Source organism: Malaclemys terrapin, chromosome 1 (assembly GCF_027887155.1).
Source record: "Malaclemys terrapin pileata isolate rMalTer1 chromosome 1, rMalTer1.hap1, whole genome shotgun sequence".
NCBI lineage: Eukaryota > Metazoa > Chordata > Testudines > Emydidae > Malaclemys > Malaclemys terrapin.
In genome coordinates this window covers 93939668-93954328 of record NC_071505.1, presented here as the reverse complement: position 1 = coordinate 93954328, position 14661 = coordinate 93939668, and the positions used below count along the sequence as shown (strand labels likewise).

Below are 14661 nucleotides of genomic sequence, written 5' to 3'. Positions count from 1 at the left end.
GTGAAGGGAGATGCTGCTGGAGGCACCATTGTTGCTGGGTGTTGAGGGAAATCTCATGGCTAAGTCCTGTTGAGCAGAGTTACCGGAGCAGGCAGCATCAAGGGGTGTGTGAGTGTAAGACCACTAGCCATGCAGAGTGAATGTGAATGGCTGCTTGCCTCTGTGCAGGACTGATCCCAGCACTGCTTAATTTGTAATGAAAGAGGTGCCGGGGCTCAAGCAAATAGGTGCTGAAGATCAAGCAATTTTTTAATTTTAATAACTGACGCGGTAAGCCCAGAGGTGCCAGGGCTCAGCCCTGGCACAAATTAAGCACTGCATCTGACCACCTGGGAAAGCTCACTCCTGAATGAAACTGCGCTGCGTCCATTAGCCCAGCACTGAAGTATAGGCCTGGACCCGTGGAGAAGGGAGAGAAGTGGATGGGGGGGGACGGGGAGGGTTAGTTGCTCATCCTCCCCGGCACGTGCCTCTCCCAGCAGCGATTGTTTGTTCCACAGTGGGATGGGAAGAAGCTGCGATTGAGAGACTTTGGATCCATCTCATTTAAAATCCCTTGGGGAGCAGGGGAGCCAGGAACTCCCCACTTGACTGCGCCTTGACAGGGCCACATGCCTCCAAACGGCCTGTTCTCATGGCAGCAAGAGTACTGGGGTCAGCCAGACACACAGGCTTTGGGGCCCTTCATCTCCCTCCCTTGCTGCTGTAGAGTTTAACCCTGTGTGTTTAACTAGCTTACCCAGCCGCAGGCCCCTGGGGGGCTGGAGTCCTTGTACACTCCATTCCCTCTGATGGGATATCACCATGGCTGAGCTGGGCTCATGGTGCCCTTTGCACTCTGGCCTGTGTGTTAGTGTCACCACAGGGACCACAACCGGCTCTGCCTGCAACCCCTCGCTCCAGTCCCACCCCAAACACCTCCCCAGGCGTCCCAGCGACTCCTGCTGGCGAAGGCACAGCCCCTCATCCACCACTAGCCCCTGTGTGTCTGGCTGCCTGCGGGGTGTCTCTCATTGCCCCGTGCCCACAGGGGACTCCCAGCACCCTCTGCTGGGGAAGCTGAGGTGACACGTGCTGCAGCTCTGTCCTCCCCAGGCGCCTGGGGCCGATTGGGGAGCTGGGCTGTGCCTGGGGCTCCTGGGTGCTGGCCAGGCTAACCATGAGCCTGGGGGCGCTCAGTCTCTGTACCCCAGGGTGGGGTGCAGGGCCCGGGGGTAGATCGGAGGGGCGGGGCTGGGCCGGGCCAGGTCAGTGGGTCTCCGCAGAGCTGCGGGCTCTGGGGGAATTTCTGCCCTGGCCCTTGTGAGCCACCAGCCCTCCTGTGCCGAGGCAGCCTCCGGCCTTTGCATGGGGCGCTGGACCCCTGGCGAGGCCGGGCGCGGAGGGGTTAACTCCGGCGCCAGCCTCCCGGCGAGCGGAGCAGCGCGGCGGGCTCCGCGGCGGAGCGCTGGGAAGGAGGGAGCCAGAGGGGGCCCCGCGCCACGTGGGAGAGGCGCAGCTCAGGCAAACTCCGGGTCCCTCTGGCCCGTGGGAGGGATCGGGATCGCAGCGCCCCGGAGCGAGGCGCAGGTGAGTGGCCCGAGCCGGGCAGGGCTGGCGGAGGCAGCGCGGTCGCTCTCCCCTTGCTCCTGCCCCGTCCGCGGGGCCTGGGGCCGGGGCGCCGCCAGCGAGAGAGAGCGCCCCGCTGCCAGAGCCCGGGGACTCGACGGGGAGAGCAACAGAGCCCGCCCGCTGCTGCCGTGCGGCTCCGGGGGAAGCTGGGGGGACAGGTGCGTGTGGGGCAGAGGGGATGCTGGGAGTGGGCAGCTGGGAAACAGGTGTCTGTGTGGGGCAGAGGGGATGCTGGGGGGGCGAGTTGGGGGGGACAGGTGCCCGTGTGGGGCAGAGGGGATGCTGGGGGGGAAGTTGGGGGGAGCAGGTGTCCGTGTGGGGCAGAGGGGATGCTGGGGGGGAAGTTGGGGGGAGCAGGTGCCCGTGTGGGGCAGAGGGGATGCTGGGGGGGAAGTTGGGGGGAGCAGGTGTCCGTTTGGGGCAGAGGGGATGCTGGGGGGGAAGTTGGGGGGAGCAGGTGTCCGTGTGGGGCAGAGGGGATGCTGGGGGGGGAAGTTGGGGGGAGCAGGTGTCCGTGTGGGGCAGAGGGGATGCTGGGGGGGAGTGTTGGGGGGGGGAGGTGTCCGTGTGGGGCAGAGGGGATGCTGGGGGTGGGGAGCTGGGAAACAGGTGTCTGTGTGGGGTAGAAGGGATGCTGGGGGGGGAGTTGGGGCAACAGGTGTCTGTGTGGAGCAGAGGGGATGCTGGGGGGGAGCTGTGGGGACAGGTGTCTCGGTGGACAGGGCCGGCGCTTCCACTAGATGGGTGGCAGGATTTGGGGGGCGGCATTTTGCCATCCTCAGCTGCAATTTGTCGGCGGGGGTCCTTCCGCTCCGCGTCTTCGGGGCACTTCAGTGGTGGGTCCTTCACTCACTCCGGGACCCGCCGCCGAAGCACCCTGAAGATGCGGAGTGGAAGGACCCCCACCTCCGAATGCTCTGAGAAGGAGCGCTGCTGCCTAGGGCGGCAAAAACCCTGGCGCCGCTCCTGTGTGTGGAGCAGAGGGGATGTTGGGGAGGGAGGGGCATTTGGGGGGACAGGTGTCTGTGTAGGGCAGAGGGGATACTGGGGGGAAGATCTATAGGAAAAGGTCTCTCTGTGTGGGCCAGAGGGGAATCTGGGAGGGAAAGCTGTGGGGACAGATTTCTCCATGTGGGGTAGAGGGGATTCTGAAGAGCTACGGGGACAGATCTCTCTGTGTGGGGCAGAGAAGATTCTGGGGAGAGAGATGTATGGGGACAGGTTTCTCCATGTGGTGCAAAGTTTACTCATGTGTCAGAGCTATGGGAACAGGTCTCTCCGCATGGGAAAGAGAGGACATTGGGCGGGAGAGCTGTGGAGACCAGAGGTACAGAGTCAGCCCCTCGAGAGCCAGGAGTGCAGAGACAACCTGCTGGAGTGAAGTTCTGTGAATGAGAGGGAAAGCCCTGGTCCCTGCTGGAGTAAGACAGAAGAGACTCTGGGGGCTCATTGCACCCATAAATAGTTGATCATCAGATGTTGCTCGGTAACAATGGCCTTCCCTTATGATTACTGATCAACCAATGACAATTTATTCTGCTGGTGTAATAAGAAGAAGATAATCTAATATAGGATACGATGCTTGTGCCTCATTGGTGAAGTGCGCTGTCACGCAGTGCTCTGCTTGAGGCCACTGTGTGTGCGAAGTCCTGGAATTAGCCAGAATACTCCAGTTCCCTGCTCATGTAGTTGAACTTAGCTTCTTAATGATTATTACTTTGTCTTACGGTAGTGCCTAGGAGCCAGCCGAGACCAGGACCCCATTCTGCTAGGTGCTAAATTAACACATACAGACAGTGCCTGCCCCGGTAGCTCACAGTCTAAACTGACAGGCCAGACAAAGAGTGGGAGGAAGGGAAATGGGCGCAGAGTGGGACAGTGACTTGCTCAAGGTCACAGAGACAGGAGTAGAACCCAGGTCTCCTAGTGCCCAGGCCTGGGCTGTGTCCACTGAACAAAACTGCCTCTGCTCACACAAAACTGGTCATTTTTCTAATTCATCCCTCAATCTCTTATTACTTCAAACATGGCAAGAGGCAGCCATCCCCTGGTGTGGGACACCGAGTGATCTCTAGACGCTGGCCCCACCACTTTTTAGAACAGTGGGAACGCTGGGTTGAAAGAGAGCGCTAACCCCTTTTTGGTGTGGGACAGAGCAGAGGGAGCCGGGCTGGAGGGCACTGGGGCCATGCATGCTGGTTTGCTCTTGTAAGGTAGGGCTGACTGTGTCCCTTCTAACTTAGATGGCAGAACCCCTCGGCCTAGGAGACCTCCCTGCTATCAGAGCTGGTTAGGTGATGCTGTGGGGATAGAAGGTGCAGGGGTCCCTTTCCCCACCCCCAAGGGCTGCCGCCTACTTCCCTGGGGGCCTCTGCTGAGCCCCTGTCAAAGGAAAGCTGAGATTAAAACTCACTAAAACAAGAAATCCCAAGAGGTTTAACGGCTTTGGGAATGTAATGGAGTAAAGAGGGTCAAGTGGTGCCTGGCAGAGGCTCCCCCACCAGAGGCCGGTGTCACCGTTGGTACTTGCACCCATGCAGCGTTGGCTGGATTTAGCACAGCTAGGGTCCCTGTGGTGACCTAAAGCCAAGCAAATCCTGACTGACTGATCCCAATAGAAGTTCAGTCAATTATGTCACAGTTGATGAAGGGACTCTGCATCTCTTGATGTCATCGTTAAATCAGCTTATTGGATGTTGACGTCTAATGGGAGATTGGACCTCAGGGGCCACAAGGGCATCAGCGAAAGGACTTGTTCTTAGTTTAGCAGGGTGTCAAAGGCTATGACCCACCGCTGTGCTCTGATGCGACAGCAGGCCAGGGTTCGACTCCTAGTGCCCAGCAAACGTACTGCAGTCTCACCCCAAATGCCACTGCACCTCAGTCACCTCACTGGGGTTTCACTGTACATGTGTTTGCTTTTGCTCTGGCCAGAACTGGCCCTTGGTTTTGTGGGGCTCTATGTGAAGTGACAGCTCCCGCCCCACTCAGGTTCAAGCCCCACCGCCCTATATCCACAACACCCTCAGTCTCCTCCTCCCTGCCTGTGACCCTCTCAGGCTGTAGCAAATCCCTCTCGCCTCTGAGAGGCTCTGTGGTGCCTGGGGACCCTCCCTCATACGGGCCAGGAGATGGAGCCAAAGTACAGCTTTCTAAGCAGGGGTAGGAAGAACTGTTATGAAATTCACCCCCTGCCATAGCCCTTGGGCACCACACTCCAACGGGACCACAGACTGGGGACCAGGGATGGGGCCTGGTATGATGGGTTAGTGGGAGTGTGAAGTGAGACCTTGGAAGGACAGGGATCTATGCAGCTGCATAGGCCTAAAGCCACCACTGCTCCTTTATACCAGCATAGCCAAGATGCACACTAGGGCCTCTCACTGGGAGACTCATGGGTTCGCCTTGCTAAGACACCACAAAGGGGCCACAAAGGTGGAGCTCCAGCTAGGCGGAGTCAATAGGAGCAGGGCTGACAGTAGCTGCTATGTTCTCCACTGAGAGGTGTTCTTGTGCTGCTGACACCCAGCGGACACACTGGAGATGCACAGTGAACACAGAGGATCTGCTGTTTTTCCCTCTTCCCTCCCTTGCCAGATCCACTGTCTGATGGGGAGATGCCAGAGAGCTGGAATGCCTCCTCCAACAGCCCGGAGGTGCGTGCTGCGGGCATCATCGTGCCGGTGGTCTTCTCCCTCATCTTCCTTCTGGGTACAGTGGGGAATGGGCTGGTGCTGGCTGTGCTGCTGCACAATGGCCAGGTGAAGTACAATACCACCAACTTGTTCATCCTCAACCTGGCCATGGCAGACCTCTGCTTCATCATCTGCTGCGTCCCCTTCCAAGCCACCATCTACACACTGGACGGGTGGCTCTTTGGCTCCTTTGCCTGCAAGGCTGTGCACTTCTTCATCTACCTCACTATGTACGCCAGCAGCTTCACCCTGGCAGCCGTCTCTGTTGACAGGTGAGCCTCCCCCACCCATCCCCACTCACGCTTTGGGTCTCTCGCTTCAGTTAAAAAAACTGGATTGGCATGGCGAGGTAAGTGTAGGAGAAAGGCAGACCCCACCGGTGTCTGTCAGGAGCAGGCACAACCCACCCAGGACAGGGTCACTCACTGTGTCTGGGGTTTGATCCCCTGTAGCCTCTTGTCACTGCTGTCCATTTCTGATCCAGTGGCAGGCTGTTGCACAGGGCCATGCATGTGCTCTTACCCTCAACCACAATCCTAGCAGATCCACCATGACCTATTCCACAGAGCTCCCTCATCTTCCATCTCCATCCCCTCCCTTGACTCATTCCACAGGTCTCCATTCTCTGTCAACCCACAGATCTCCCCTCCCAACTCCCTCCATTCTCCCTTCCCCCCATAAACCTCTCTCATTATCCCTCTCCCCCATTTCCCTTTCCTCTCTCCCTCCCTTCTCTGTTGCTCCTCACCTCCTCCTCCTCTCTCTCACCACCCAAAACAAGCTCTCCCACAGTCTGCTTACCCAGCCCTTTTTCTTCCTCGTTGGGGAGAGGTTGGTTTGTTCTTCCGTACAGGAGTGAATTGAGGCTGGATTTCTGCTCTCCAAACCCATCAGTCCCCCAGGCCCAGTGCAACAGGGTGTCAGTGAGGAAACTAGAATCTCTCCCGTGGCTGGCTTAGGAGGATCAAAGAGTCCATTGGGTGGAGGAGGGATTGGGGGGAAGAATGCTTGAGTGGTGGAAGAAAGAAAGATCAAATTGCCCAGGGGGTTCTGCTTAATCCTCCCTCCCAAGGGGTGGAGGAGGGAAGATGAGAGGCCTCACTGGAGACAGCACCTGGGAGGGGGCTGCATGGAATAGCAGGACAGTGACAGTGAAGTTCCTTTGCTGACTCATTTGTGTTGCTGTTTAAACCCTGCCTCACCCCATCCCTTCTGCAGGTACCTGGCCATTCGCTACCCACTGAAATCCCGGGATCTCCGGACCTCCTGGAATGCAGCGGTTGCCATCATAGTGATCTGGACCCTGTCACTGCTCTTTGCAGGGCCCTACCTCAGCTACTACCAGATTGTCCACTACCACGGGGTGCCCATCTGTGTTCCCATCTGGGAGGACCAACGCCGGAAGATCCTGGACATCCTCACCTTTGTGTTTGGGTACCTCCTGCCCGTGGTTGTCGTGAGCCTGGCTTATGCCAGGACCATCAAGTTCCTGTGGACCTCCGTAGACCCCATCGAGAGAATCTCAGAGTCCCGTAAGGCCAAGTGCAAGGTCACCAAGATGATTGTGGCTGTGGCCATAATCTTCTGCCTCTGCTGGCTGCCCCACCACCTGGTCATCCTATGCTTTTGGTTTGGCTACTTCCCCTTCAACCGAGCCACCTATGCCTGCCGCCTGGCCTCCCACTGCCTGTCGTATGCCAACTCCTGCCTCAACCCCATCGTCTATGCCCTCATCTCTAAGCATTTCCGCAAGAAGTTCAAGCAAGTCTTCACTTGCCTCCTCTTTCAGAACAAGAGCCGGAAGAAGAAGAGAGCTGGCAATAAAGTCCACGTAACCAATGTGGCCAACAATGCTGCAGGTGTGTATGGAGGTAACACTGAGGTCACCCAGATCCAGGAGGAAAATGCCAGGTGCTGCCAGGGCCCGCTGCGGAAAGGCACTGAAGACACCCATCTCCCTGAGGCATGGACTCATCAGCTACAGGACGCCACTGTCTCTGCTCAGAGAGCACTGCTGGCTGAAGAAAGTTCTGTAACAACTGGCAACCCACTGGCTGTGACCTCACCAGGGAGACCTCAGGGCCTGCTGACGATCCACTGATAATATAAAGCAAGAGGAGAAATGCATAATCCAGTGAGGGAGTCACCCTTCCACCCCTGAGTATGCAAGCAGATGGAACGATGTAGCCACTGGGAAATTGCACTGCAGTGATGGCTAATCTTAACAGTGTCAGCTGTGGCTTCTTTATGATTGTTCCACCCCTACCCACTTGCCTGTACCATTCTTGTGGGAGCAGTGGAATCCATCAATGGAAATTCAGAAAATAGGAGCATGCTAACATAAAAATGAGAGACATGGAGAACTAGACACAGCATGATCACTGGGGAAAGGACTGGACTCCCACTGCCTATATTGAAAGTGTGTGGCGAGGAGAAGGGGATGGAGTTTTACCACCATGTACAATATGACACCACACAATTAACTGTGTGATCCAGTGTAAGGCACTGCCCACATGTTGGGGTTCAAGGATCTGAACTTCCCTCTTGAGATTAACCAGATTAACTAGCCCCTTGATAAGCCCTGTGTGTGTGTCTATTGCTCACAGTCACCCAGGGGGTATTCCCCCTACACATTTAGGCCTACATTTTCAACAGTGCCCACTAATTTTGCATGGCATCTTGGGTACTGGAAAATTGAGATGAGCAAAATTGACGTACCCTGTTTGAAAACATAGGCTATAGTGTGGGTATCAGAATGCTGAGGGGAGTGGTTGGAAGAATGTGTGTAGCTATGTGTGAAGAGAGTTAGTCATTTTGTTTGAACTAGGGATGGGAATAGGATCTCTGTGTGTGTATGTGAGAGTGGGGCAGTTCAAAACCTCCGTCACTGGAAAAACTGGGGCAATGTCTCTAACGTCCCAAGCAGCGGAATTCTGTTCCCCGCCTGTGTGTCTTCTCCTCTCTAGTAATTCCCAGCAGGTTTAGGCCATGCTCCAGTGCTAATCCTCCACCCCCAGCTACTCCTCTCTGTATCAGAGGGGGCCTTGTTTGCAATCCTAGCCCCAAACCCCAATTGCAAGGAAGTCAGCAACTCATATTAATAGCTTATTATACTAATTTTACCACCATCACTATTATTAAAATGAGTATATAGCAAGTAAAAAATGGAAAACCTGGTATTATTACATCTCAGTGTCCCCTCCCATGCATGCTGATAGACTCATAGAAGCTCAAGATGGAAAAGCTCTGTTAGTTTATTAAGTCGGTCTCTTCCCTCCACCCTAGCAAAGCAGGATTATTCCCTACGGGACACTTCCTAGTGCTTTGTCCACTCTAGCTTTGCATGTCCCAAGCAATGGAGCTTCCACCACTTCTCCTGGGACTCTTCCTAAGACTAATACATCTTTCCATCAGTGTATCCTGATATTTGTCTTTGGTTCCTTTCCAAACTCATCCCATTATTCCTAGCTACACCCCTTTGTTCCACCCTAAATAATCCCTCTCCTTCCTTGGTGTTTACACCATTCAAATAGCTAAGAGTCTATTGTGTTCCGCTCCCCTGGATTGCTGTATAGCTAAGCTATATGTAATTTAATTATTTCAATATCCTCATATAAATAATTCCCTCCAGGCCTTCTCTGACCTGCATCCAATCTGTCAATATCTCACAGGTACTGTGAGTCCCAGAATTCAATGCAATGTTCCAGGTTGGATCTTGCCAGTGCCTGACATGTCAGATGTTTCTTTGGTGTAACTATAACTGTGATCAAATTTGTGGATGACACCACAATAGGAGTAGTCAACACCGGAGGACTTAACCAGGTTGCAAAGTCAGCTGGTGAGACGAGGCTACAGGCATCAAAGGGCGACTTGGTCCTGACCAGCCTCTGGGGAGAAGAAAGCAAGCAACTGCACCCATGGCAGCAAAGCAGGTTAAGTTTAATCTTTACTCCTCACTACTGTCCTAATGCTTCTTCGTCTTCATGGAAATCTCGATTGGCTGCAAGGCGGGTATGGGAACAGGATTGGTTAGTGGGGTGGAATCATGGGGAAGATCTGGCTTAAGAAATGGGCCCCTTTGTTTGATAACCACTGGCACTGTATCCAAAGTTAGAGCTGTTCCATTGCATGAGTCCCCTGGCTTCAGGGCAGCCACCCTGGAACCCTCCCTTGTTCCTGCAACTGTTCCCCTGCATTCCCACCTAGTCCTGCAGTCTCAATGGAATGTTTCATTAAGGTAGCTGGACCACTCCCATTTATACAACACTGTCTAGCCCCTGACAAGAGAGTGGCTGACGTCCCCCAGTGCTGACCCCATGGGGGAGAACACACTGCGGGTGGGATGTAACCTGCAGGGTTTGGGGCAAAGGGGATTGTTGCTTTTGAGGAGCTGCTGGGATTTCTCTCCTGTGTGAGATTAATAAATCTTGGTGAGTTTCTTTGCCTGGTCTGTGTTCTTCCTTATTCTCCATGCTCCAGCCACAATCATTTAACACAACGGGGATTATTTCCCTATTTGGGACAGGGGGAAAGGAGCAATCAGGGATTATGTGAGCTCCCTGACCCTCTTTCTGATGAGACTGGATTACTAACTGGGGGTAAAAAACTGACCCAACACATACTGCATAATTATATGTAGGGGGCAGTTCTGAGCATTTCAGGAAGGAGCTGAAAGCATCACTGGAATTCAATAGGGAGTCATGAGAAAGAGAGATTCCAAGGCCAGAAGGGACCATTGTGATCATCTTGCTGATCTCCTGAATAACACAGTCCACAGAAATTCCCCAGAATAATTCCTCTAGAGCAGATCTTTTAGAAAAACAGCCAATCTTGATTTAAAAATTGTCACTGATGGAGAATCCACCATGACCCTTGGTAAATTGTTCCAATGATTAATTACTCTCACCATTAAAAAATTACACCTTATTTCCAGTCTGAATTTGTCTAGCTTCAACTTCCAGCCATTGGATCATGTTACACCTTTCTCTGCTTGACTGAAGAGCCCATTATCAAATATTTATTCGCCATGTAGGTAGTTATAGACTGACATCAAGTCACCCCTTAACCTTCCCTTTGTTAAGCTAAATAGATTGAGCTCCTTGAGTCTATCACTACAAGGCCTGTTTTCTAAATCTTTAATCATTCTCGTGGTTCTTTTCTGAACCCTCTCCAATGATCAACATCCTTCTTCACTTGTGGACCCAGAACTGGATACAGTATTCCAGCAGCAGTCACATATGTGCCAAATATAGAGGTAAAATAACATCTCTAACTCGAGACTCCCCTGTTTATGCATCTCAGGTTCGCATTAGCAATCTTGGCCACAGCATCACACGGGGAGCTCGTGTTCAGCTGTTTATCCACCACAACCCCCAACTCTTTTTCAGTCACTGCTTCCCAGGATAGAGACCCCCCATCCTGTAAGTATGACCTGCATTCTTTGTTGTATACATGTACATTTAGCTGTATTAAAATATGTATTGTTTGCTTGCGCCCAGATGCAAGAAAAGAGAGTGAGAGGCAAGGGCTTGATGGAGAGGTGAGGGAGAGTGAAACAAATCATTTGATGCAGTTCCTAGGCAAAGCAACAAAGAGACTAGAGGATGGAGGAGTTTGCTTTAATTCACACTGACAAGCGATGGGATGCACTGAGAGAGAGGAAGCGGAGCCGGCTAGGGAGTGGAGGAGAAAATCAGAGATAGGAGAAACCCTGCGTACAGAAAGCTGTACATTCTGACAGGAGTCTTAGTCCCACCCACCCCCCTTCACATGGGGTCATGCTCTTGCAAAGGCCTGTCGAATGGCTAAGCCCCGGGAGCACCCAGTCCTAAGCCAGCTTTCTCTGATGTTTCAGGCCCCGGATCAGCACAATTGGCCTTGATCAGCACAGCAGAGAATTCTGAGGCCAGAAAACTTCCCAAAGCAAGAGAGCCTTTGATCAAAGGCTTGTGAGTGAGATCAGTGAACACTCTCAGCTAACAGCAGGGGTCTTTGCCCACAGAGAGCACCAGCCCCTGGGGCTGCAGCAGGAGGGCACAGCGAAGGAATTCTAACAGGTTACACACAATACTCACTCCACAGTAATGACTGATTTCCACATAGGGTGACCAGACAGCAAATGTGAAAAATCGGGACGGGGGTGAGGGGTAATAAGAGCCTATGTAAGAAAAAGACCCAAAAATCGTGACTGTCCCTATAAAATCGGGACATCTGGTTACCCTAGTTCCACAGTACCTGCCCTCCAAAGCACCCTGCTGGCTTTACAGAGTACCGATCCGGAGTGAACATTTTGTAACTCAGAAATACAGCCATTTCTGGGGTGAAGGCTGTTCCAGAGCATACAGGAACATTACACAACAGGGCAGGAAGAGGGGAATCCCATGCTCAATTAAAAATGCAATGTTATGGACAGAATGTAATGAGCAGAATGAAATTAGGCTAGAGAACACTGGGGCCAACTCCCTGGTAGGCCAAAAGGAAATGGGGGCATTTTGGGAAGTGGGCCAGTTGTATAGATGCAGTCTTTCCCCAGTTCAGCGAGGGGAAATGGTTGTGACTCTCTCCTGCTCCTAGCAGGGGCAACTGGTGGGTTTCTTTAGCCAAAAAAGAAGGTCTGGGCAGGGAGGCCCAGGATCTGTTGGCCTAGCAAGGATCCTGGGAGGTAGCGGCTGAAAAAAACAGGGAAAGAGCTGGGTAGCTCAAGAAGAAGAAGGGGGCGAGAGTGGTGTTGTTTGAAACTTGTTTGGGAATGCCAGAGATGGCACAGGCTGCAGGATATAAGTGCTAGGGGAGCAGCCCTGCCCTCACAACGGGATAGGTTGGGGAAGGGACAAGACTTGCTGGGCATCTCTATGACAAAACACAAACACACACCACACACCACACACCACACACACACACACACACACACACACACCCCTGAGTGCAAGACCCTGGGAGAGCCTGAGGGAGCTTTTGAAGAAACAGTGGAACGGGTCCAGGAAGAAACCGTAAGAAAGACACCCAGCCAATGAACCCTAAGGAGGGAATTATGCTTTGCCTGGAGAGGCAAGTCCTGAGGAGGGGAATGAAGGGCCTGTGGGGAAGCAGCGAGGTAACCTTGTGGTAGGAGGAGTCAGGAGAGTCCTTGGCTAGGCTTGACACCTCCCCAGGGCTAGTGCCTTTGAACTTCCCACTGACTCTAAGGGTATGTGTACACTGCAATTAAAAACCTGCCACTGGCCTGTGCCAGCTGGGGGGCGGGGTGCTGTTTAATTGTAGCATAGACGTCTGGGCTTCGCCTGTAGCCTGGGTTCTAGGACCCTGTGAGGGGGGAGGGTCCCAGAGCTCACATTGCAGCCTGAGCTGGAATGGAATGTCTACACTGCAATTAAACAGCATTGCAACCTGAGCCCATCTGAGTCAGCTGGCACGGGCCAGGCGCAGGTGTCTAATTGCAATGTAGACATACCCTAGGGCTCAGTACTATAGCCGGGCACAGTTTGTCAGGCTCTCACAGGAGCATTTTGAGCCAGGGAAAAGACTATGTTAACGTTTTGGCTTTAGGGACCTCTTGTTTGGCCTTCCATTTGTCCACAAGGGGCTATGTACATTTTGGCTTAGCTGGAGGGCTAAACTAACCAACAACAGGGAAACGGCGCAACAGTTGCATTCTCACAGCAAAAGGTCTGCTAAGTATCAGGCTGCAGGGACTTAGCAGAGAGCTGGCACTGCACCCCAGCCTCCTCCACACTGCTGTCTTCTCCAACAATGCTTTATAGAGCTCATTTAAAAGCCAGGACCCCATGACTACTTTAGAGGGAAACACAGCCCTAGATTAAAAAATGAAAACTCAGGGCTCTGTGCAGTGTGTGAAATCCCTTTGACGTCAATGGAGCTGCATCAGGGCTGAATTTGACCCAGAGAACACTAAGTAGTCAAGGATATTGTAGAAAGAAGGGGAAAGTGAGTCTGTATAATAGGAAAGGTGTAGAACTCAAAGAAAGCATCACTTTAAAATCTGGATTCGGTTCCAGCTCTCCCACACATTTCCTGTGTGACCTTGACCAAGGCACTTCATTCCCACTATGCCCCCGTTCCCCGTGGGGCGGGGGTGATAATAATTCCTTTCTCCCACTCTCTGTCTTGTCTGTTTAGGCCCCCATCCTGTGACCAGTGAAGCAGGTGCTCAATTTCACAGAGATCAATGTGATAACTCATGCATGTAAAGATTAGCACATGTTTTTCAGGTTTGGGGCCATAAACTGTAAACTCTTTGAGACTCATGGATGTATATAGAGCCTTGTACAATGGGGCCCTGCTCTCAGCTGGGGCCTCTGGGCATTATTATAATACAAATTAAAACAAAATCCCAACAGGCCCAGCTGTCCACTCAGATTCATGTGCACTTGCATCAAGGGGAGCTGTGTGCACAGAGATGTGATTAGGCCCCATCATTGTTTTTCAGACTCTCCCAACTTGTCCCGCAACGACTCCAGAGAGCGTTCTCTGTTCACAGCTCCCCCTCAGGAAATACCCCATTGTCTGATCCAGAACAGACTCGATAGACCCAAAGTCTCTATTCTCCCTGACAAGCTGGTCCTAAATTCTGTAGCCAGACCCCTGGATTCTGTGGCAATCCAGCACAGCAGATTCTGCTGCAGGTTCAGATACATGTTTGCATTAAAGTTAATCTGGAAACAATTATTATACTCAGCATGATATTCTCCCTCTTATTTAATTAGCTATTGAATTTAATTAGTTTTGCACTGCCCTAAAATGTTTAATTTTTTAGCAGGCTGCAGATTTTTGTACTGGCAATGCATAAATGAATCCTAGATGTTCTCAAATTGGAAGGAGAAGGTTTTGGCAGCTTGGCAGGGGGCAGTTAGGACTGTAGGCTCCCTGGAAGGCATGGGGAGCAGTTGGATAAAGATATCAGTTAGATGTTTGTGCTGAAATGATCCACTGATTGTTCCAGGTTGTCTGCAGCACGCACTGCCCTGTGCTTTACACTCAGTGCATATTTGGCCGGTTTTCTTTCCTCCTATAAGGCCTAGAGACTGAATCTATCTGAAACAAAGGCTTAAATCCGGGTACAAGGGGTGGATTCTGCAACGGATGCCACAGCTGCAGAATTGCAGAGTACAGAGTGTCTTGTCTCATTTGATCAACGTGACCCCGGAGCACAGGAGAGCACACAGATAAACAAACAGTCTGGTCCTGGTGTCACACAAAGCAGTGTGGGATAGCAGTTGGCAGACTGCCAATCTAGTGCGACGGGGCAGTGTGTTCACATGAGCATTAGTCCACACTAACTCAATAAGTGATGAGCTTAATATACCATCAAAGTGATTATGGAATAGGTGTTACCTAG

General features: G+C 52.6%; 1 protein-coding gene across 2 annotated transcripts; it reads left to right on the top strand.

The window, feature by feature from the left end:
* Positions 1-1492: 1492 nt before the first annotated feature.
* Positions 1493-9745, top strand: GALR3 (galanin receptor 3). 2 transcript variants are annotated; one of them, XM_054016247.1, is made up of 3 exons: positions 1493-1569; positions 5209-5578; positions 6525-9745. In XM_054016247.1, exons 2-3 carry the CDS (start codon positions 5229-5231, stop codon positions 7405-7407), a joined length of 1233 nt encoding a protein of 410 aa, XP_053872222.1. In that variant the 5' UTR covers positions 1493-1569; positions 5209-5228; the 3' UTR covers positions 7408-9745. The 2 variants fall into 2 exon arrangements, with proteins under 2 accessions (XP_053872222.1, XP_053872221.1); XM_054016246.1 differs by lacking the exon at positions 1493-1569 and adding an exon at positions 3010-3097.
* Positions 9746-14661: the final 4916 nt, after the last annotated feature.

Coding starts and splice junctions, on each gene's coding strand:
- GALR3 (XM_054016246.1), top strand. Junction 5,579..6,524: donor GCAGCCGTCTCTGTTGACAG/GTGAGCCTCCCC, acceptor TCCCTTCTGCAG/GTACCTGGCCATTCGCTACC.